The sequence below is a fragment of the Macrobrachium nipponense genome, chromosome 34, assembly GCF_015104395.2.
Source record: "Macrobrachium nipponense isolate FS-2020 chromosome 34, ASM1510439v2, whole genome shotgun sequence".
Classification (NCBI taxonomy): Eukaryota; Metazoa; Arthropoda; class Malacostraca; order Decapoda; family Palaemonidae; genus Macrobrachium; species Macrobrachium nipponense.
In genome coordinates, this window is record NC_061095.1 from 19,118,060 (window position 1) to 19,140,805 (window position 22,746).

The following is a 22,746-nucleotide window of genomic DNA, read 5'->3' on the forward strand; positions in this document are numbered from 1 at the left end:
TACATATATATGTGTGTGTGTGTGTGTGTGTGTGTGTGTATTACTCAAATAACAGCAAAGTTGTCCTGTACATATGGACAAATTATTATAAAATCTAACCCATTTTCATTTGTTTTAAGGATTTCACTTAATTGGCAATTGGGAACACTAAAATCCATGTTACGCTAACCATGGGCTATAAGTCCCCACAGTCCCAATGGGTCCCCCTTACCACAGTATAGAGTTCAAAGGTAAATTACAAGTTAATTACAGTTGGCCGCCTAAAACTAACATAAAAATGTTAATAAGCGACCAAAACTCTATCGGAAACTGCTATTTCCAAAGAAATATCCGCCAAGTACCTATTACTTATATTAACCAAAAATTTTGTCCACTAATGGATAAAAAAAATAAAAATGCAATTGAAGACTGCTGGATTATCAGTACAGTAATTCCATGAAGATAAGGTGAGGCTATATTCCCAGGAAGTCACAAAACTAGGTTATATTCACACAGGAATAGCCTATTTTAAAAGACAGTTTTATGAAATTCACACAGAAATAGCCAATTATAAAATAAAATATTATAGTAGTGTAGACTCGCTTTACAAAGAACAACGACCTTAGGCTTACAAACTGAACGTATGCAATGTGCCAGTAAATGAGGGTATATGGGGCGGGGGGGGGGGGAAGCCCCTCCCCAAAAAGTCCCACAAGATCCATCTTCCTCATTTAGGCTACCTCAGGATTGCATATTTTAGGATGAAATCCTGTGAACGCCGCTGCCAAAGGCATCCTAAGGGTAGGCTATACCAAGTTTCATACCCACGTTTTGGGGCATCTATTCCCCAACCCCCCCTAATGTGACTGTTACCGATAAACTCTGGAACCAATGGTTTATTTCGGATTTCCCGCCGTTATTCAAACAAATTTCACGGTTCCTATTGGCTTTGGCCCACCCAAAGTCCTCAAATTATTATTAATAATAATTACGGTATCCCAACACTAAGCCTATATTAGACGCACGGAAACAAAACACAACTAAAACACAAAAAGTCGAAAAAATGCATAAAATATATACAATATGTAGTTTTTATGCTTCGTGACATCATCATTACCCATTATTATATTAAAATACGGTTTTATTATAAAATATAGCTTTATGGCTCATACGATCGTATACTAGTATACCCAAGGTAAATCCTCAAAGTTTATATAGGCTCCCTTACCCTAAAATATACTATGGAGACGCTATAATACAATATTTTAATTCGCGAAATTATATAATAATCGTCATAAATCACTTAAAATACGATAAAAATGTTAATCAAATAGGTTTATATATTACGTCACGAGGTCATACTCACCTAAACAGTTCTGGTGACAAAGTCGATGCAAAAACTTATATAAAAATAAAAAATAACATTTATATTCACAATTTTAGTTGTTAATCTTAACGCAAATAAGTATTGTAAATGGATTTAAATCAGTTAAAACCGATTAAATGGATTTAAGATTGAAATTAGGCGGGAGGATTAACGAAGGCGAACCGCCAACCAAGAAGTCCAAAACACCACTGAACCGGAACTCCTTGGACGGGGAATGTTAACAGGAATGGAGGTAATTGAAGTTATATTTCATAAATTAAAACATTTACTATATATTTACGATGATTTTTACGTGGATTTAATAATGCCAACGCCCAGGTTTCGTAAAAATGATATTGTTGGGCGTTGATTAGGCCTACGGTAACATCTGCCGTCGTTTAGGCTGTTCTTCCATATAATCCATGAGTAATCCACAATTAAAGGCATTTCCTGTCATTCTAGAATGAATTTTAAGTTTACAAAGCAATGCCAATGCCCAGGTCTCGTTTAAATTACAAGTGTGGGCATCGGTTAGGCCTACGGTAACACCTGCCGTCTTTTAGGTTGTTCTTCCATATAGTAATCCATAAATCATCCATAATTACCTAATGCCATTCTAGGCATGTTGAAAATGAATTTTGTGAATTTTATATGTACAAAGCAATGCCACGGCCCAGGTTTCATAAAAATTGAACGTGTGGGCATTTCCTAGGCCTATGGCGGCACCGAACCGAGTCGTGTGATCGGTATTTAGGCCTTGTATACGTCATGTTTGGATTTCCTTGATGGCATTATAATGCTCACTAAACGCTGCTATATTTGAGATAAATTGGTAAGATGAGTTAAAGGCAATCATTCTCCCAAGTCTTAGGCTAGAATTGCACAAGCCAATAATATTAGGCCTGCCGAATGGTAGCCTAATTAGAGGCATAGGCCCAAATCACGTTATTGTCGGGCTACTTATGTAGTGGCAAGTCTATAACCTATACCTCTATTCACATACGTTTTTAACTCTTGAGATATCCTACCTACTAGCTATGTTGAGGAGTGACTAAGTAGGCCTAGTCTGGTATTCATTTAAACTTATAAAATATTGTTTGTTCATGCCACTTACCTGACAGATATATATATAGCTGTATTTTCTGAAGTCCGACAGAATTTCAAAACTCGCGGCACACGCAGTGGGCGGCCAGGTGGTAGTACCCATTCCCGCCGCTGGGAGGCGGATATCAGGAACCATTCCCATTTTCTATTCATATTTTTTCTGTCGCCGGTCGGTAAACAACTGTTTACAGACCTCTGCTCAGGATTTTTTGGAATTTGACTCGCTTTTAAGTATCTGATTGGTTTTTTGGTATTGAATTGGATTGTTGAATTGGCATGCGCGATAGTGGACCGTTTTTTGATTTTGGATTGACTTTTCTATATAAGATATGTCTGGATCAAGTGCTGTGAGTTTCAGAGTGTGTGTAAGGGACTGATTGTTAAGGGTGAGGCTACCGAAAGCATCGGTAGACCCCACCCACACAGTATGTATGAATTGTATGGGGGCATAATTGTGTGATTGATAATCGGTGCAATGAATGTGAGAGATGACCGATGATGATTGGAGAGTATATGAGTCCTATCGCCTTAAATTGGAGCGCGATAGGATCAGGAGGTCTTCCTCCAGAGTGGTTCTACCAAAGGTAAGGCTAACATTCTCTCCTGCATTAACACCTGTTTAGAGTTTGCTACCCCTAAACCTGTGTTGCCTTCGGGCTCTGATTCTGTGTCGGGAGAAGCGAATGCTCTCTCTCTGATTTTTGGAGTCTCTTCGCACTCTTGAGACAAAGTGAAAGCCTTAGAAACTGGCTCGGTGCAAGTGTGTGATCGTGCCCCTAGTGTTGTGGAGGGGGGCGTCAGATCGGCCCCATAATGCCTCTAGGCCTAGACCTTCTATCAGACTCCCAAGACTCAGGAGTAGGTATGTCGAAAGCCGCAAGAGGGTTAACGGGGGCTTCCCACCGATCTGGCGTCCCCTTCGGCAGGGCTTGTAGGCAAAGTCCCAGGCTGCCACCAAGGAGCGCGCACGAGCGCGCGTCCTGAAAGAGTGCTTTTCGTCCTCACGAAGCGTCCTCCCCGCGCAAGGGGTGGAGCGCTCGGAGAGACTCTCGTCCTCTGAAAAGGAGGGTTCGTTTCGTGCGGAGGACGCTTCATGTCCTCTTTCGCCACTTCGTCGGAGGATGCGTATGACGCTTTTCCACCTCAGAAAAGAAAAGGGGTAGATCTCCTCCGATGAGGACGCTGGGTTGCGTGCACAGGAGCGTATACTGAGAAGCAAGGTAGCTGTACCTGTGAGAAGGAAAGGAGGCGTTCCCCTCGCCCCTCGTCTTCTCGCGGATCAGTCCTGCTTCCTCTGTTCGTTCTTCCCCGACGAGAACATTCTTTTGTTTTGTCCCTTCAGGACCAGCTATCCACGCTTATGGCTCAGAGGACTCGCCCAGCAGCAGTCGAGCCTAAGCGGAGGAAGGACCTTAGACTGCCCGTCAAGAGGACGAAGCAGTCTCCTTCTCCCTCCCACCTACTTCTTCTCGTTCGCCGATCGCTCTCCTTTTGGCGATTCGCCGATCTCGTTCGTCCTCTAGGAACGGACGTTACGTCAGGACGCTTTTGAGGAGGACGCTCAGCACGCGTTCGACAGGAGCTCGTCAGGACGCTAGGCAGGCCGCTAGGCGGGAGCTTGGCAGGACGCTTGGCAGGGACGTTCGGCAGGACGCTCGTCAGGACGCTTGTCAGGACGCTCGTCAGGACGCGTTGGCAGGACGCTAGGCAGGACGTTCGTGTCAGGACGACGGATCGCCAGAGGACGCTAGACAGGACGCTCGGCAGGACGCTCGCAGGACGCTTGGCAGGAAACTCGCCAGGACGTTCAGGGCTCTTTTCAAGACGCTTTTGGGATTCCGACCAAGAAGTCGTACCCCAAGACGCTAGTTTACGCGCACAGGCACGTATTCCAGCGAAAAGGTCTTCCCTTTCGTCTGAGAAAACGTAAGGACCTTCTCTGGCAAGTGAGACTGCCGCGCGATGGCGCTAAGGACGCTCGTCCTCGTCAGGGACGCTCTACCTTCATCAAGTAGTAACGCGTCATAGAGAAGACAGCCGAAATAAGGCTTCCTCTAGCAAGGATAGGGTCCTTTGATTAAGCCAAGACCCGACATTAGGACGCCCTCTCCGGACAGACGGTCTCCTCTTCCGTTTAGGAGAAGAAGAGCTGAGTAGTTCGCTGACTCGTTGAAGAGGAACCTTCTGCGGCCCCTTCAATCTCGGACTATAAAGTCCCTCGTGCGGCTCTTGCGTTCTTCTTTCGAAGACAAGTTTCAGCCCGCAGCTCCCAAGTCTCTTCCTTCGCAGTTTTCGTCATCTAAAACTGGAAAAACCCCGGAGTTTGTGGAGATGAAAACTTCTCTCTCCACGAAACGTGCTTTTAAGAAACTCCAAGATTGGATGGTTCGAAGGAGAGATCAAGGCAAGACGACCCTTGCGCCTTGCGCCAGCTAGACTTAACGGAAAAGGGGGGGGCATTTGGTATAGAACCAAAGATGAAGTAGGAGTTCGTATCCCTTCTTCGGCTCAAGGAGATTTCTCCAGCCTAGTGGATTCGCAGAGGAGGTCTCTTTTACCTCTGCTAAAGTAACCTGGACCTCTACGGAGACTGACCATCATTTGAAGGGTCTGCTCAGGACGCTGGAAGTGTTCAACTTCCTGACTGGTGTTTGGGAGTTCTGGATCTGCAAGCAAAAAAAAAAAAAAAAAAAAAAAAAAAAAAAAAAAAAAAAAAAAGAAAGACCCAGAATCTCTCAGTCTGGGGGAGCTGTCCAGCGTGTTAGCATGTATGGACAAAAGCCGTCAGGGATGGTTCGGAGGAGATCGTCTCTCATTTTGGAACGGCTTTATTGAAAAAGAGAGCTTTGCTGTGTAACTTCACAGCTCGTTCGGTAACTCCAGCTCAGAAAGCGGATTTGCTGTTTTCGCCTCTTTCGAACCATCTCTTCCCCCAGACTTTAGTAGGAAGGACCTGACGAACAGTTTTGCAAGAGAAGGCAACTCAGGACCTTTTGGCCCAGTCTACAAGACGGTCGGCCATACCTTCAACCTCTTCAGCTGCGGTTTCGACCGCCGAAGAAAGTTAAGCCCTTTCGTGGGGCTCCCCACCCCTCGAGAGCAGCTCCTCGAGGGAGAGGGTTTTCACGAGGAAGAGCTTCCTTTAAACCAAGCCTTCCAAGTGAGAAGCATGTCCTTCAGACACCAGTCGGAGCCAGACTGAAGTTTTTTGCGGGAGCGTGGAGAGAGAGGGACACGGACTCTTGGTCCCTCAAGATCGTGGAGCAGGGGTACAAGATCCCCTTTTTAGATCTTCCTCCTCTTTCTACGACTCCCAGAGACCTTTCTCCATCCTATCAGGGGGAAGAAGAAAGTATTATTCGATCTCCTTCAACAAATGATCGACAAAAGAGCGGTGGAACAAGTCGCGGACCTGGGGTCCCCAGGTTTTTACAACAGGATCTTCCTAGTACCGAAGCAGTCGTCAGGTTGGCGTCCAGTTCTAGATGTAAGCAGGCTCAATCTTTTCGTGGAAAAGACCAAATTCACGATGGAGACGCCTCATTCTGTCTGGGAGCCTTGAGACCGTGGGCGACTGGGATGGTGTCCTTAGACTTGCAGGACGCGTACTTCACATCCTGATCCACCCTCTTTCAAGAAAGTATCTAAGGTTTTGTCTTAGACAAAAAAGTGTGGCAGTTCAGAGCTATGTGTTTCGGCCTGACCACGGCTCCAATGGTGTTCACTGTAGTAATGAAGAACGTAGCGAGGTGGCTACACTCCTCGGGAATAAGAGTTTCCCTGTACCTCGACGACTGGCTGATCAGAGCGTCGTCGAGAGAGAAGTCTGAAGGACTTGCAGTTCACTTTAGCCCTAGCGAAGGCCCTGTGTCTTCTGGTCAACCTCGAAAAGTCGCATCTGACCCCAACACAGTCCATCGTGTATCTGGGGATTCAGATGGATTCAGTGGCTTTTCGAGCGTTTCCGTCCCAGGAAACGTCAGCGGCTAGGCTTAGAAAAGATCTCCAGCCTTTCTAAGGAAAGAGACTTGCTCGGCGAGGGAATGGATGAGTCTGCTGGGGACCATTTCCTCGCTAGAAAGGTTTTGTTTCCTTATTGGGAAGACTGCACCTCAGGCCTCTCCAATTTTTCCTTGCGGACGAGTGGAAGGCCAAGGTACGATCTCAATGCCATATTGAGAATATCGCTTCCGATCAAGAACCATCTAAGATGGTGGTTGGACCCTCAGAAGCTTCAGGAGGGCGTGTCCCTAAGTCTTCTGAGCCCCAACCTAGTGTTGTTCTCCGACGCTTCCATCACGGGCTGGGGAGCAACACTAGGAGGGAAGGAAGTGTCAGGCTCCTGGAGAGGGGAACAGGTAGCCTGGCATATAAATGTCAAAGAACTGGCAGCAGTATTTCTGTCCCTGCAGTTCTTCGAAAGGAGTTTGGAGAACAAGATTGTTCAGATAAACTCGGACAATACCACAGCACTCGCTTATTTAAAAAATCAGGGGAGGGAACACACTCCAGAACGTTGTTTTCCCTAGCGAGAGAGATTCGCTGTGGGCAAAGATAAGAAATGTGACTATCCTGACGAGATTCATTGCAGGAGTGCAAAAAGTCAGGGCAGATCTTCTCAGTCATCGGGAACAAGTCCTACCGACGGAATGGACCTTGAACGAAGACGTTTGTCGAGACCTTTGGACGTTGTGGGGACGTCCACTGGTCGACTTATTCGCAACGTCAAGGACCAAGAGACTTCCTCTCTATTGCTCCCCGGTCCTGGATCCAGAAGCAATCGCGGTAGACGCGTTGCTTTGAATTGGACGGGTCTAGACTTGTACGCCTTCCCACCATTCAAGATTTTTGGGGAAGTCATGAGGAAGTTTGCGGCCTCAGAAGGGACGAGGTTGACCCTGATCGCTCCGATGTGGCCAGCGAGAGAATGGTTCACAGAGGTCATGTCTTTCCTTGTAGACTTTCCAAGGACATTGCCCTGGAGGAAAGATCTACTCAAACAGCCCCACTCGAAACGGAAAGGTTTCACAAAACCTCTCCGCTCTGGGTCTGACTGCGTTAGACTATCGAAAAGTTGGCCAGAGCGAGAGGTTTTTTCGAAAGCAGCTGCAGAGCAATCTCACATGCAAGACGTGCTTCCACAAGAGCTGTTTAACCAATCGAAGTGGGCTTCCTTCAGGGCATGGTGTAAAAGGAGGGAGTTTCCTCTTCCTCGACCTCTGTGAACCAGATAGCTGATTTTCTGCTCTTTCCTTAGGAATGTGCAGAAATTAGCGGTGGGGCCCTACCATCAAGGGATATAAAGCATGTTGTCAGCGGTTTTTAGGCACAGAGTCCTTGACCTGTCTGACACAAGGACATTCATGACCTTTAAAGTCTTTCGAGACTTCGAAGGTTCCTCAAATGAGACCTCCGTCATGGAACCTTGACGTGGTCTTAAATTCCTTATGTCAAGCCCTTTCGAACCGCTTCAGGCAGCGTCTCTTCGAAACTTGACAAGGAAGGCTCTTTCCTAACTTCTCTTGCGACGGCTAAGAGAGTTAGTGAAATTCAAGCGTGTTTAGCAAGTTAATGGGATTCAAAGGAGACAATGCTGTCTGCTCGTTGAACCCAACTTTCTTGGCGAAGAATGAAAATCCTTCGAACCCTTGGCCGAAGACTTTCGAGATCAAGGGTATGTCCAAGTCTAGTGGGACAAGAACCAGAGAGAGTCCTGTGCCCGGTCAGGGCTCTCAAGTGCGAACGAAAGAGGTAAGAGGTCCCTCAGGTAATCTCTGGTGCTCTGTGAAGAGACCAGAGTTACCTTTATCGAAGAATGCTGTTGCTTTCTTTCTAAGGGACGTCATTAAGGAGGCTCATTCATCTTTCCAGAAGACTGATTTGAGCCTCTTACGAGTGAAAGCGCACGAAGTTCGTGCTGTCGCTACTCTCTTGCCTTCCAAAAGAACAGCCAATCAAGGACATCCTTGATTGCACCTTTTGGAGGAGTAACTCCGTCTTCGCCTCACATTACCTAGGGATGTGAGAAACGATTTATGACGATTGTAATGCACTGGGGCCATACGTTTCTGCGGACACAGTCTTGGGGTCCGGAAGTAGCTCTTTCCCTATCCCTTAGTTAGGATTAAGTTAGTTTGTTGTTGTGTTTTAGGTTGTGGTGAGTCTTATATGAAGATCTCCCATCCTTTAGTTAGTTTTAAGGGTTTTTTTGTGAATAGTTGGTCAGGTGGTGGTCAGTTGCTTCGTTGCCCTCATTTGTATGGCCTCGATGGTCTTGTCATGTTGAGGTCTCGTACCCTTGACAGATCATCCAGAGCGCACCAGCACTACAGGTCTCCACCTGGCTGGCAACTCTGATTTAAGCAAAAGCAGCCTTACGTGACAGTAATCACATAGTCTACTTTGCAAACAGGTGAGGAACCAAGATGTATATCATCTACTTAATTTAAGTTTCCTAAAAAATCCTATTCTGTCTCTTCCCACCATCCGAAGGTGGGATTCAGCTATATATATATCTGTCAGGTAAGTGGCATGAACAAAATGTTATTGTTATTATACAATTAAGTTTGTTCATACTTACCTGGCAGATATATATAATTAAAGTGCCCGCCCTCCTCCCCTCAGGAGACAGAGGCATTAATAAAATATGAATAGAAAATGGGAATGGTTCCTGATATCCGCCTCCCAGCGGCGGGAATGGGTACTACCACCTGGCCGCCCACTGCGTGTGCCGCGAGTTTTGAAATTCTGTCGGACTTCAGAAAATACAGCTATATATATATCTGCCAGGTAAGTATGAACAAACTTAATTGTATAATAACAATAACATTTTCTTTGGTGGGTTGAATCAAAACGTCCTGTTCGTCTTTGGGAATATTATAAAAAGTTTTCCTCACATCATAGGCCTAGGCTAGACTATGTGGCCATAGCCTTATTACTTAATAGTAGTCCTACATAGTGTAGCCTAACAACCGTTTCCTCTGATAATAATGTTATAGGTACATGCTATGAGCCACTTTATAAGAATGACTACGTTAAAAAGGCCATTTTTCTGGGAATATGATTAAAAAAGTATTTTTTTTTTTTTTATTCCTCAAGACAAACCCACCAGCCAGGTATGAGGAAGTGCCTTAGGCTAGGCCTATATTTGCTTGAAAGCCTTTGTGCCATGTTAAGCGCCTTGATAGGTAGGACACACACAAGATAGTCTAAAAGCAACAGTGAGATAATTTGTCAAGAGATTTCATATAACAGCCCAGGGAAAAAAAAAAAAACTGTTACCACTGCTGTTTGAGATTAGGTTAGGGTAGGACGTATCCCTTTAATGCTGATGTTTACGTACTGACAATCATTTAATTGGTAAACATTATATTGGAGAGATATTCAAATGGAGGGATCTGTAGCTCCTGTGTGAATGTATTATAACTACCACAGCTTTTGTAAAAATTTGCACTGCAATACTGCACTGGTAATAGAGTATTGTATTATTTTAATACTAGTACTGTAGTATATATTTCAGCTTATATTCTAACAATGAGTAACAGTTTTATCATAAGGTGTGTTATATATGTGGTATTGAGTATTTAAATTTTTTTATAATTTGCTTTAAATATTTTAATCAGTTACTAATTAAAGAGTCCTGTCAGGCAATTAAATATTGTGAATAAGAAAGAAATGCCAGCAATAATTTTTATTGCATGGCAGTATTAACAGACAAATGTGTGTAAGCCAGGGATAATCAACTACCTTATTAAGGTGACACAGACAACTGTGTTACAAAAGCTGAAAATGCTGCCAGTTGCAAATTAGGTTGGTACCCATTAGAATCTAAGCTGGTGAGCAGGAGCTAAATAAACAGGAGCTTTTAGATGTCACTTCAAATCCTGATGTTTTTCGTGTGATATTTTTTAGTTATAAACATGAACTGTATAGCTCCATGAAGCTCTTGACACTATTTGTGGTTTTCAAATAATTTTAGAATTATTATGCTCAATACGCTTTCTTAATTATTATCCTTCTGAAAAATGGTTCAACTAGAATCCTTCTCTGATATATAAAATGTAAAAGGGGACTTAGTGTGATCTTGTACTTTTAAATTGAGGTACTTCTTTTGCATGTGTGGCCAATCACTGTCTCCTAATTTCTGTAATCATTGAGGTTCAAATCTTACTGGTCCTGTACCTTGGTACAGTCAAGATTCAGAAAATGTATTCTCTCCAGACATTACTTTTGTTACCTTCTCTGATATATGGTGATTTTTTTATGGTGTTAGTTTGGGAATAATGGAACCTAAACTAGTACTGTATTTGCATTATCTATTAAGTAGAAAAGTGGTGCTCGGATAAAAAAAAAATGTGATTTAGCACTGTACTAACATTTTATGTTGGGGAATTAACCTTACCAAGTCAACTTTTTAATCTAAAGCAGTCTTTAGCCGTTCTAACACAGCTTTAAATATAGATTAGCTGTCAAGAGAAACATTGCTGTCAAATTAGGTCTGCTGATAGCATTTGTTGGCCACATATCATTTGTTATAAATGTTCTTTTGTTCATGAAACTTACCTGTCAGATATATATATAGCTGTATTCTCTGAAGTCCGACAGAATTTCTAAAAACTTACGACACACGTAGTGGGAGTAGGGTGGTTAGTACCCATTCCCGCCGCTGGGAGGCGGGTATCAGGAACCATTCCATTTTCTATAGATTTCTCTGTCGCCGGTGTTGTAAACATCTGTTTACAGCACCCTCCGCCTCAGGATTTGGAAAACTTTTCTTTGGCTTGAGTATCCTCTTGACTTTTTGGTTATTGTTATTGGATCGATAGCTTGGCATACGTGACTTTGGATTGTTTTTTGATTTTGGCTTGTTTTTCCTTAAATATGTCAGGTTCTAGTTCGGCTAGTGCCAGAGTGTGTATGAAAGACGAATGCAAGGTGAGGTTACCAAAAGCTTTGGTTGATCCTCACACAGTGTGTAAAGGTTTGTAGGGGGCAAGTGTGTAGTATGATTTTCGCTGCACGGAGTGTGAAAGTTTGAATGATGCTCAATGGAAGGACTTATGAATCCTATGTAAATAAATTAGAGCGTGATAGGATCAGGAGTCTTCCTCCAGGAGTAAATCGGGTAGTAGACAGGGTAATAATGTAACCCCTTCTAACCCTTCTTTAGATTTTGTGACTCCTAACCCCGTAGTGTTGCCTTCGGGCCCTCAAGTGGTGTCTGCGGAGGGTAATGCCCTTTCGCTTATTTTAGATCTTTGAAAACTCTGGAATCTAAGGTTCTAGCCCTTGAAAACAGGGAAAGTGCTAAGTGTAGTGATAGTGCCCCTAGTGAAGTGGAGTGGGCGTCAGATCGGCCCTATAGCGCCTCTAGGCTGGGACCTCTGCCGGATCCCAGGACTCAGAGAGGCATGTCGAAGGCCGAAGGAGGGTTACGGGGATCCCCCACCGATCTGACGTCCCTTCAGCAGTACCTGTTGACGCTTCCCAGGCTGCTAAGGAGCGTGCTCGAGCACGTGTCCTAAAGGATTGTTTCTCGTCTTCCGACGCGTCCTCCCCGCGCAAGGGGTGGGAATCTCGTTCGGATTCGCGACCTTTGAAGAGGACGTTTCAAGATCAGGACGCTTCACGTCATGCTTTGTCGGATTGGCATTCTTCTCCGGAAAGCATGTCCTTTCCGCCCCAGAAGAAGGCTAGGTCGTCTTCCGATGATGACGTCTTTGAGCGCCCCAGTCGCTCTAGAGCAAAGGCTGTTCCTGGGGAGAAGGAAGAAGGCGTTCCCCTCGCCCCTCACCTTCCTCGCAGGTCATGGCTCTTCTCCTCGTATAGATCCTTCGCAGACGGAGATAATCCTTGCTATGCAGCGACAACTGGATGCTTTACTTAAGCAGAAGGAAACGGTTTCTGGCCGTAAGAAGGACGATAGACTTCCGATCAAGAGATCAAAGACAGTCTTCTCCGCCTCTCGTCTCGTTCTTTCGTCCCCATGTTTCCCGTTTATGGTATTTCGTCGTCTAGACTTCGTTCTCCCCAGCGTTTGTCTAGAGGTGGAAGTGAAAAATGAACGTCAGGAGAGAGAGAGTTTTTCTTCATTCTGCCCTCTCTTCTCGACGTGAGGACGCTCGGCGTTCCGACATCGACGTTTCTGATGAAGATGCTTTAGTTTCTGACGGACGGAATTTGGTACGCACCGCTCCGCTTCGTCATGCTTGTGTTGACGTTCATCGGGACGCTCATCAAGTGTCAATTCCTGTCTCTTCGCGGGACGATCGTAGAGACGCTTCGAGGGACGCTAGGAGGGACGCTCCGCTCATCGCTTCGTTGGACGCTCAGTTGGACGCTGATTTGGACGCTTCGTTGGACGCTCGGAGGGACGCTAGGTTAGACGCTCCGATGGACGCTAATAGACAATCGTCGTAAGAGCGTCTTGGGACGCGAGTACGGAAGTTCGCTCTCGATCGGACGTTGTTCCCGAGTCTTTAGATGACGCTACACGTCTTCCTTCTACTTCGCGTTCTACTCAAGTTGTGATTGCTGTTCCTGTATCGGCTAACGATTCTGTTAAGGATACGTTACCCTCTTCTTCTCGTCATCGGTGCTGATAGGAGACTTGGAGTGAAAGGTCCTTCTACCTCTTTCTTCGGAGTTTAACTCGGGTAAGGAAGAAGGGGAATTGAGCTGTTCTTCGGAGGAGGTTGATGAAGAACAACCCTCGACGTCGTCTTCTTCAGACTATCAAGTTTTGGCTCGGCTGCTCCGTGATCTTTTTGGAGATACCGCCTTCCTTCCTGCTGCTCCTCCTTCTCCTCCATCGCAGTTTACGTCGTCGAAAGCTAAGAAGACACAGGGTTTGTTAAGATGAAAACGTCTTTGTCTACCAAGAGGGCTTTTCCGGTTTTTTTTTTTTTTTTTTTTTTTTTTTAAATTTTTTTGTAACACTTGAATGGAGACTAGGAAAGCTAAAGGAAGCACCACTTTCGCCCTGCCTCCGTCTAGGCTTAGCGGTAAGCAGGGATGTGGTATGAAACCGGTGAGGAGTTAGGTTTGAAGGTTCCGACGTCAGCACAGGGAGATTTCGCCAGCGTTGTAGATGCTTCAAGAAGAGCTCTGTTAGCCTCAGCGAAGGTGTCGTGACTACGTCAGAGATGGATCATCTGTTGAAGGGTCTGTTTTAGATCCTTAGAAGTATTTAACTTCTTAGACTGGTGGTCTCGGAGTACTAGACAACCAGTCGCGTAAGCCAGATTCGATCAGCTTGGGGGAGCTGTCCAGTGTTTTGTCATGCATGGACAAGGCCGTCAGGGATGGCTCAGAGGAATTAGCATCTCATTTTTCAGCAGGCGTGTTGAAGAAGAGATCGCTGTATTGTAATTTTGCGGCTAAGTCTGTCTCTCCCGCACAGAAGACAGAACTTTTGTATGCGCCGTTCTCGAGTCATCTCTTCCCCCAGGCTTTGGTGAAGGATCTGGCAGTAAGTCTGCAGGAGAAAGCTACTCAAGACCTTTTGACGCAGTCGTCGAGACGTCCTGCTGTCCCTTCCACGTCTTCAGGAGTTCAGTCTTTTAAGAAGCAGAAGCCCTTTCGTGGAGGATCTTCAGCTAGATCTGTAGCACCCGAGGAAGAGGTCTTCCTAGAGGTAGAGCCCCGGCTAAGTCCAGGGGCAAGAAGTGAGAATGCGTGCCTTCAGTCACCGGTAGGAGCCAGGCTTCAAGTTGTTTTTTAGGAGCCTGGAGAGAAAGAGAGGCAGACACCTGGTCTCTCAACATCATAGAGAAGGGGTACAAGAGTTTTCCGTTCGTAAAGCCTCCCCCACCCTCTGACTTCCCACTCCCAGGGACTTGTCCCCAGTCGTATCCTCCAAAGAAAGAAAGCAAAGGAAATTCTTTCGGATTCCGTGCTTTCGACAGATTGCTTCGAAGAAAACGAGCAGATGCTTCGAGAAACGAGCAGTGGAACAGGTCTTAGACCTGGCTACGCCAGGATTTTACAACAGATTGTTTCTTGTTCCGAAACACTCGGGTGGGTGGCGGCCAGTCATGGACGTAAGTCGTCTGAACCTCATATAGAAAAGCAAAAGTTCCAGATGGAGACACCTTAGTCAGTTCTGGGGGCCTTAAGACCGGGGGATTGGATGGTATCACTCGATCTTCAGGACGCATACTTTCACGTCCCGATACACCCCCAGTCTATGAAGTACCTTCGGTTCGTCCTGAAAGGAAAGGTGTTTCAGTTCAGGGCTCTTTGTTTTCGGTCTGAGTACGGCCCATTTGTGTTCACCATCTTAATGAAGAATGTGGCGAGGTGGCTCCATCTTTCCAACATCAGGATCTCGCTCTACCTGGACGACTGGGCTCATACGAGCTTCTTCGCAGACCCGGTGCCTGAAGGACCTGAAAATGACTCTGTCTTTAGCTGCGTCCCTGGGACTTCTGGTGAACTTCGAAAAGTCACTCTGACCCCCAACACAGTCCATCGTGTATCTGCGGGATTCAGATGGATTCAGTGGCTTTTGCGGCTTTTCCGTCCAGGAACGTCAGCAACAAGGCATAGAGAAGTGTCAGCCTTTCTAGGGAAGGATTCATGCTCGATGAGGGAATGGATGAGTCTGCTGGGGACCATTTCCTCGCTGGAGAAGTTTGTTTCCCTGGGGAGGCTACATCTCCGACCTCTTCAGTTCTTCCTGTCGGACAATTGACAGAGAAGGACAACTTCGATATGATCCTAACCATCTCAGAAGAGGTGAAGAGCCATCTAAGATGGTGGCTCGATCCGTTAAAGCTCTCAGAGGGCATATCCCTCAAGCTTCGGAACCCCGACCTAGGTGTTGTTCTCCGACGCGTCCATCCACGGGGTGGGGAGCAACACTAGGGGGGATGGGGGAGGAAGTGTCAGGCACCTGGAGAGGGGAACAGGTAGCCTGGCACATCAACTTCAAGGAGCTGGCAGCGGTTCAATTAGCGCTCCAGTTCTTTCAGGACAAAGTCTCCCGTCGAGTAGTTCAAGTCAACTCGGACAATACCACAGCCCTGCATACTTGAAGAAACAAGGAGGAACTCACTCTCGCTCCCTTGTTCGCTCTAGCGAAGGAAATTCTGATTTGGGCGAAGGCAAGGAGATCACAATCTTGACAAGGTTCATTGCCGGAAGTCGAGAACGTCCGGGGCGGATCTCCTCAGTCGACAAGGTCAGTTGCTGCCGACAGAGTGGACCCTCAAATCAGGAACGTATGCCAGGAGCTGTGGAGTCTTTGGGGACGCCCCTTGGTGGACGTTTTTGCAACCGCAAGGACGACGAGACTTCCTCTTTACTGCTCCCCAGTCTCGATCTGGGGCAGTAGCAGTGGACGCCCTGTTATGGGATTGGATGGGCCTAGACCTCTACGCATTTCCCCCCTTCAAGATTCTGGGGGAAGTGATGAGAAAGTTCACAGCTTCGGAGGGACAGGTTGACGTTAATCGCCCCCTTTTGGCCTGCAGCGATCTGGTTCACAGAGGTGATGTCCTTACTGGTGGATTTTCCGAGATCTCTTCCGTTAAGGAGAGATCTACTCAAACAGCCCCACTTCGAGAGGTACCACAAAAACCTCTCCGCTCTGAGTCTGACTGCGTTCAGACTATCCAGAAGTTGTCCAGAGCGAGAGGTTTTTTCGAAACCTGTGGCTAAAGCTATCGCCACCGCGAGAAGACCTTCGTCAATTGCGGTTTACCAGTCGAAGTGGGCAGCTTTTAGGAGCTGGTGTAGGAAGAAAGGAATTTCCTCTACCACGACCTCTGTGAGCCAGATCGCCGACTTCCTTCTTTATCTCAGACGAGATTTGAAGCTCGTCAGTTGGTCAACCAATTAAAAGGCTACAGAAGTGTCTTTTTCTGTAGTTTTTTAGACATAGAGGTCTTGACCTTGCTAATAATAAAGACCTACATGATCTACTGAAATCTTTTGAGACCACCAAGGTCACCGATGGCTAAGTTGCCTTCGTGGAATCTGGACGTGGTTCTCAAGTTTTTAACGTCAGCCGCTTCGAACCTATTTACTCTGCCTCTGCGAGATTTGACGAAGAAGACTGTATTCCTAACTGCTCTGGCGACGGCGAAGAGGGTTAGCGAGATACAGGCGATTAGTAAACACGTCGGCTTCAAGGGCATAATGCAATCTGCTCTTTGAGTATGTCATTCCTGGCTAAGAATGAGAACCCTTCCAACCCTTGGTCCTAGGACGTTCGAAATAAAAGGTATGGCAGAAATCATTGGTCAAGAGCCAGAAAGAGTCCTGTGTCCTGTTAGGGCTCTTAAAGAATATCTTCGTGGACAAAGGAGTGTAGAGTTTCTGCGGAGAAACTTATGGTGTTCGGTTAAGAGGCCTAATATGCCCATGTCTAAGGAATGCAACCTGGCATTCTTTTTGAGGAACACCATTAAGGAGCGCACGCTTATTGTCAAGATAGTGACTTTAAGCTTTAAAAGTTAACGCTCATGAAGTAAGGGCTATTTTCACTTCTATAGCCTTTCAGAAAAAATATGGCTCTCAAAGATATTTTAAGTGCCACTTTTGGAGAAGTAACTCGGTGTTCGCCTCGCACTATTTACGGGAGGTCTGAACGACTAGGAGAAACTGTTACTCTCTGGGTTGGACCATACGTCGCCGCAGACACTATCTTGGGGGCAGGAGGTAGCACTCATCCTTTCCCATAGAAAAGGGTAGGTGAGTTTTTAATGTTCGTAATGTTTATGGTTGTAGGGTCGGCCGCCGATGCGGTCTTCCCTTCTTTTAGCCTTTGGTATATGGGAGTATTTGATTAGGCTAACTTAGGTGGTGGTTTTGCCTCGTTGTCCTCTTGAGTATGGTCATGGTCTAGTCACATTGTGGTCTCGTCCCCGTTGGCAGATCATCTAGAGCACACCAACTAAACAGGTCTCTACCTTGTTGGTAACTCTAGTGAAGCAGATGCAGGCTTGGGTGACAGTAATCACGAAGTCAGCTATGCTAACAGGTAAGGAACCAAGATGTCAATCATCTACATATATATGTTTCCTAAATCCTTTTCTGTCTCTCCCACTGCCAAAGGTGGGATTCAGCTATATATATATCTGACAGGTAAGTTTCATGAACAAAATGATATTGTTAAGATACAATAAAGTTTGTTCATACTTACCTGGCAGATATATATATAGCTGTATTCTCTGAAGTCCGACAGAATTTCTAAAAACTTACGACACACGTAGTGGGAGTAGGGTGGCTAGTACCCATTCCCGCCGCTGGGAGGCGGGTATCAGGAACCATTCCCATTTTCTATCAGATTTCTATCTCCACTGTCTCCTGAGGGGAGGTGGGTGGGTACTTAAAATATATATATCTGCCAGGTAAGTATGAACAAACTTTATTGTATCTTAACAATATCATTTTACATGAATGCCAACAGTTGACGAGTTATGTTTTGCAACAACAAAATTACTGTCAACTTGGGACAACAGGAAATCAAGTCATTCCTTGAATCCTTGTTAGACATACTTAGGAGAAAGCCTTAACCTTGCCTTGACAAGACAAGTACAGTACCAAAAAGTTTACAGCAAGACATCAGATACAGTAATACAAAGCAACAGACTGCTGTCATCAGTAATAATACTCAAAATATTCAGATACCGGTCCCTTCAATTATTTATTATGTTATAAAACAGGCAGTCTGTTCATGCTTGCAAAAAGGATTACAGATTGAATGCATAGTGATTAGAAAATGCTAAAAAGTCATTTTCAGTTGTGAAAACCCATATTTTCTTGTATACAGAGTACTGTAACTGGTTGGTCCTTAAAAACTCATTTTATGAGCTTTGGGAGTAGGTGCATTGAGAGAGTTTGTATGTAAGAACTTCAATTAATTTTATACTCGGCAGGACTTCTGCGCACCCTGTCATCACCTAATATGAAACAATGGTTTGTATTCTACAAAAATATCAATATCTTCATCATTCTTATCATTTCATAAAATCCAGTACAGCATTAATGCAACTAATTTTCTTTTAACAGTTTATAGCAGCAAGTGATAAGCTGTGGTTCATGCTGGAGATGTACTCCTTCGTTGATTACTTCACTATCCCCCCATCCTTTGTCAGTATATATCTAGACAGAACGTGGATAGGTAAGTTTTCACTTTACAGAGATGAGCGTAGTACTGTATACCTTAAATTGAGACACCTCTGTTTTGTGCTTATTTTCGTATGCTAAGTTGTATATGATAATAGCCTTATGATGTTTTCCAAGTGTTGATGACTGTTTTTACTTACAGATGTGTTTATGCTTTCTTTTTTTATTGAATTTAAGATAAATAAGATCATAGTGAATCCTCAGAGTAACTCACTTCATCATTATATCCACAGGGTTACGATTCCTACGAGCCCTCCGCCTCATGTCAGTACCGGATATCTTGCAGTACCTGAATGTCCTTAAGACATCGTCCAGCATCCGGCTGGCACAGCTCTGCTCTATTTTCATCGCAGTTTGGCTCACTGGTGCCGGCATCATCCATTTGGTAAGTTTTTGCATGAAGTAGTTATAAAGCACATGTACAGACACCATCCTACTTACAAACATTCAGATACACTTTTGTTTCCTACTGTATGTGTACAGTGTACATATTGTGTTTTAGGATGAAAAATCATACAGTACTGTATTTATTCTGCATCATACTGTACTTAAATACTATGCATGAAGAATACAGTAACCAACTTACAAACAGTTCAACATACAAACAGCTGTCCAGAATGTAACTAGGTTGGTGTTTGTTTAGTTCAGGTGGTCTTACTGCAGCTAGCATAGGGGTTATGCTCCAAGACATTCAGTAGTGTGTACGTAGTGGTAAATATGCACATAGTTAAACTGTGTGATTGAATTACTACATGTATGATGTATTTTGTGTATCCTCTTAATGTAAGTTTATAATTGCCTTTGCACATAATTTTGAAAATTATTTGGAAACCTTTGTAAGTATTTGAACCTTTTAACTTTTTCATAGTTTGTACTTTTTGTATAGTTTTCATTTGCTGGTATGAAATCTTTAGTAATAGGGTTCTTTGTTATATTTATGTACTATTGTTATTTTTATGTCCATGAGCATCCTTGCTGCATATGAAATTCTCTGTTATTACTGCAATCCATGCATATACGCGTAGTCATACAAAGCAAGTAAAAACAATATAGAGCTTTTATCATCATACTCTTTTGAAAGAAAAGAGGTATTTTTAGACAGTACCCTCTCCAAGCGCAACAGTTTTAAGTCGTGAGTCCACTGCAAGTGGATTTTCTCTCCTAAAGTCCCCATACATATAGATGTTAACATATTCTTTGTGGCAGTGATATCAGGCAGCATCTGGAAAGTCAAGTATTCCAGAAAGCAGCTTGTTGCAAAATTTCTCTCCTGTGTTTTTGTCTGTGTGACTATATGTATGGGTGCATTTTCCATTCAAAATCAGCCAGCCTTCTGGGTAAAAGACCTTTAGATCCCAAAGTAGAACAGCAACTAAGAGAAAAGTCTTTTGAGGCTCTACCATCCAAAGTGGCAACCAACCTTTGTTTCAGATTTGTTAGTATGTACCATACTGTATTGGCAATATAGGTGATTGCTGTACTCCCTTTTACTATAGGAACTCTTTCAGCCATTACAAGGGCTTAAGAACATCCCTCTCAAAAGGCATGCATTCAAGACCTATCAAGTATCTCCCAAAAATACTTTGGTGAGGTGTATAGTTTTAAGATGGTTCAACAACTGCTGCTTTCCTTTTATATGATCTTTCTTTGCATTTGTATTTCTTCATTCTCTATCAGATCCTATTCCTGTTCACTTTTTCATTCATTGTTCTACTTGTTTTTCTTCTAGTGTTTATGTTTTCTCATGGTCCATGCTCTTTTCAGGCAGGCAAAGAAATGATAAGGAATGTTTGTTCTCTTCCTTGTCTTTCTTGAGATTCTAGAACAGTTTCTCCTGAAGTACTTTGATTTTTAACTTACATACTTTGCTTCTTTGGAAAGGAAAATCGTCACTTTTAGCCGTTAAGCTACACCCACTTTTTTTTCAACCAAAAATGTTAATTTTTCTTTTTTACTGGTCATTACCATGAAATTAATTTACTGGCTTAACTTTAACTCAGAGTAAATCAAAGTAAAGAACTTAGATAATGAAATACATCTGTTGTCAGATTGCAGACCCTTGCCACCTCTTTACTATAAGGATTATACTATGAGGCGAGCAAATGCAAATTTTAAATGGTATGATCCAGTCTCTGGTTGGACCTGGAAGGCTCAGGTAATAGTATAATGGTTTGTCTGTTGAGAAGCAAGGTTATTTCAAGAAGTCTCTTTTGGGTATATATACATATATATGTATTCTTTTTTCTCTTCTCATTACTGCACATTTTATTGCATTATTGCAAGGAGGTTAAGGTGTGAGGAAAGAGAAAATGGCACAGAATTGCTGGGGAGATTGTTATTAGGTAATCATTAGCTTGCTAGTAGAAGCTTAAATAAAGTTGTGTGTGGCCAGATGGTTACATTCTTATTAGATTATAGACTCCTTTGCATATTTTGAAATAACTGGACTTGAAGTAATACATTACTACTTGAGTGTTGAACCTTGGAGGCCTGAGAATGGAGCACGGATAGACATTACTTAAGATTTTGAAGATGTTATGTAGATTTATATTTAGAGAGGGTACTCTGTTGAGAGTTTACAAAGTGTAATTCTCGTTTAACAGTAATATATAGTACAGTGTGTACTATATTGGAAATTCCATATATTTATGTATATTGTTCCCTACAATGTAGTATAGTTACCTACTGTATTATATCCCAGACTCTCAGCCTGATTAATACTGTACAAATAACTGAAGTAGAGTAATGACTCATTATTGCTCATGACAATACAAAGAATTAATTTGGAGTAAAAAGGATGCTGTTATTTCACTTAAATCTTCTAAGGTATGCTTGAGCAGCAGGAATGTATCACATGAACAAACTTATGCTTTTCAAAGGCCCTACAATTATTTAATGTTTTGCCTTATGTTTCAGCTGGAAAATTCTGGTGACCCTCTAGATTTCCAGAATGCTCAACCACTATCGTACTGGACTTGTGTGTACTTCCTCATTGTCACTATGTCCACAGTGGGCTATGGTGATGTATACTGTCATACAGTTTTTGGAAGAACGTTCCTTGTCTTCTTCCTCCTTGTTGGCTTGGTAAGTATGTTTCCAGTGCCTCTTAGATCACTTACTGTTAATGTTAATGTATTATTACTGTTATTGTCATTGTTATAATTTTCTAAAATAGGAAGCTGGGGTGTCGAGGGGATTCACAGCTCCATCAAGCCAATGGGTATAGGAAATGGTGTTGAACTGGTATTTTTCTCTGCATCAAACAGTCAGGGTTTCTTTGTATCCGTGTAAGAATTTTAACTTTTTTCTCTCGTTGCAGCTGATGTATTATCACTGTATCTAACTATGTTTTTTTTTTTCTAAATTCATGTAAGGGCAAGGAAATTGTCATTTAATTTGAAAAATTTGGAAACAACCTTCCTTAGTTTCTCCAGTATACAGCATATCTCAGTGTTTTATTGCATATATTTTTTTTCGTTTCATTTCGACATTTTACTTTTTCTCCCAACAAATGTCCTGAAGTGATTTCAGACCCACGTTCCACAAGAACTGAACATGGGTTACATTTTAGTCAGTGACTTATTAATACCATTCTTATTAAGCATCATTTTGGGAAAGGGTCTAACTACCCTAAAACCACCTTCCTCTCCCCATCATCCCTCCCCCAGACACCCCAGCTCACCCTCCTAAACTTTACCAAAACATTTCTAATAAGGGTGGGTCCAGCCACCACCAGTCACAGAAATAGAACTCTCATTGGTATCCAAGCTAACCTTATCCTGAATACCATCCAAGTAGAATGTGACAAATTATGGTCATTGTCAACTTGTTAGAGAAAACTAAGTTTGCAGGTCAACATCTATACTTTCTTTGATGTGTTGAAATGACAGGTTATTTACTTCACAATCTAAACATAGCTTGGATGTTGGTGGAAGTACAGTCTATCACTAATTAAAGTATAAGAACTCTAATTAAGATGAGATAGGGAATAATGGTCTAAAACAAAAATTTGAAATCTTCCATATAGGATCAGTGATTGATATTGCTATACAACAAACAATTTCATTACTGACAGTCTACAAGTGTCAAAAATATATATATTATATATATATCTTATACTAACTTGGAATTGGCAGTGTTGATCAGGAGACTTGAGAGTATAT

The 22,746-nt window shown here is 43.5% G+C and overlaps 2 protein-coding genes across 34 annotated transcripts in view; one reads left to right on the forward strand and one right to left on the reverse strand.

The window, feature by feature from the left end:
- LOC135207954 (set1/Ash2 histone methyltransferase complex subunit ASH2-like) overlaps nucleotides 1-1,480 on the reverse strand; it is a 343,757-nt gene extending 342,277 nt beyond the window's left edge. For both annotated transcript variants that reach the window (XM_064239974.1, XM_064239973.1), the window contains exon 1: nucleotides 1,346-1,480. The gene's annotated coding sequence lies outside the window, so the exon portion shown is untranslated. The remainder of the gene's footprint in view (nucleotides 1-1,345) is intronic.
- The window catches only part of LOC135207952 (calcium-activated potassium channel slowpoke-like), a 488,829-nt gene that overhangs the window by 310,384 nt on the left and 155,699 nt on the right, over nucleotides 1-22,746 (forward strand). For all 32 annotated transcript variants that reach the window (XM_064239971.1, XM_064239943.1, XM_064239947.1 and 29 more), the window contains 3 exons: nucleotides 18,467-18,578; nucleotides 18,817-18,968; nucleotides 21,500-21,667. In XM_064239971.1, the coding sequence (XP_064096041.1) occupies nucleotides 18,467-18,578; nucleotides 18,817-18,968; nucleotides 21,500-21,667 (432 nt within the window). The remainder of the gene's footprint in view (nucleotides 1-18,466; nucleotides 18,579-18,816; nucleotides 18,969-21,499; nucleotides 21,668-22,746) is intronic.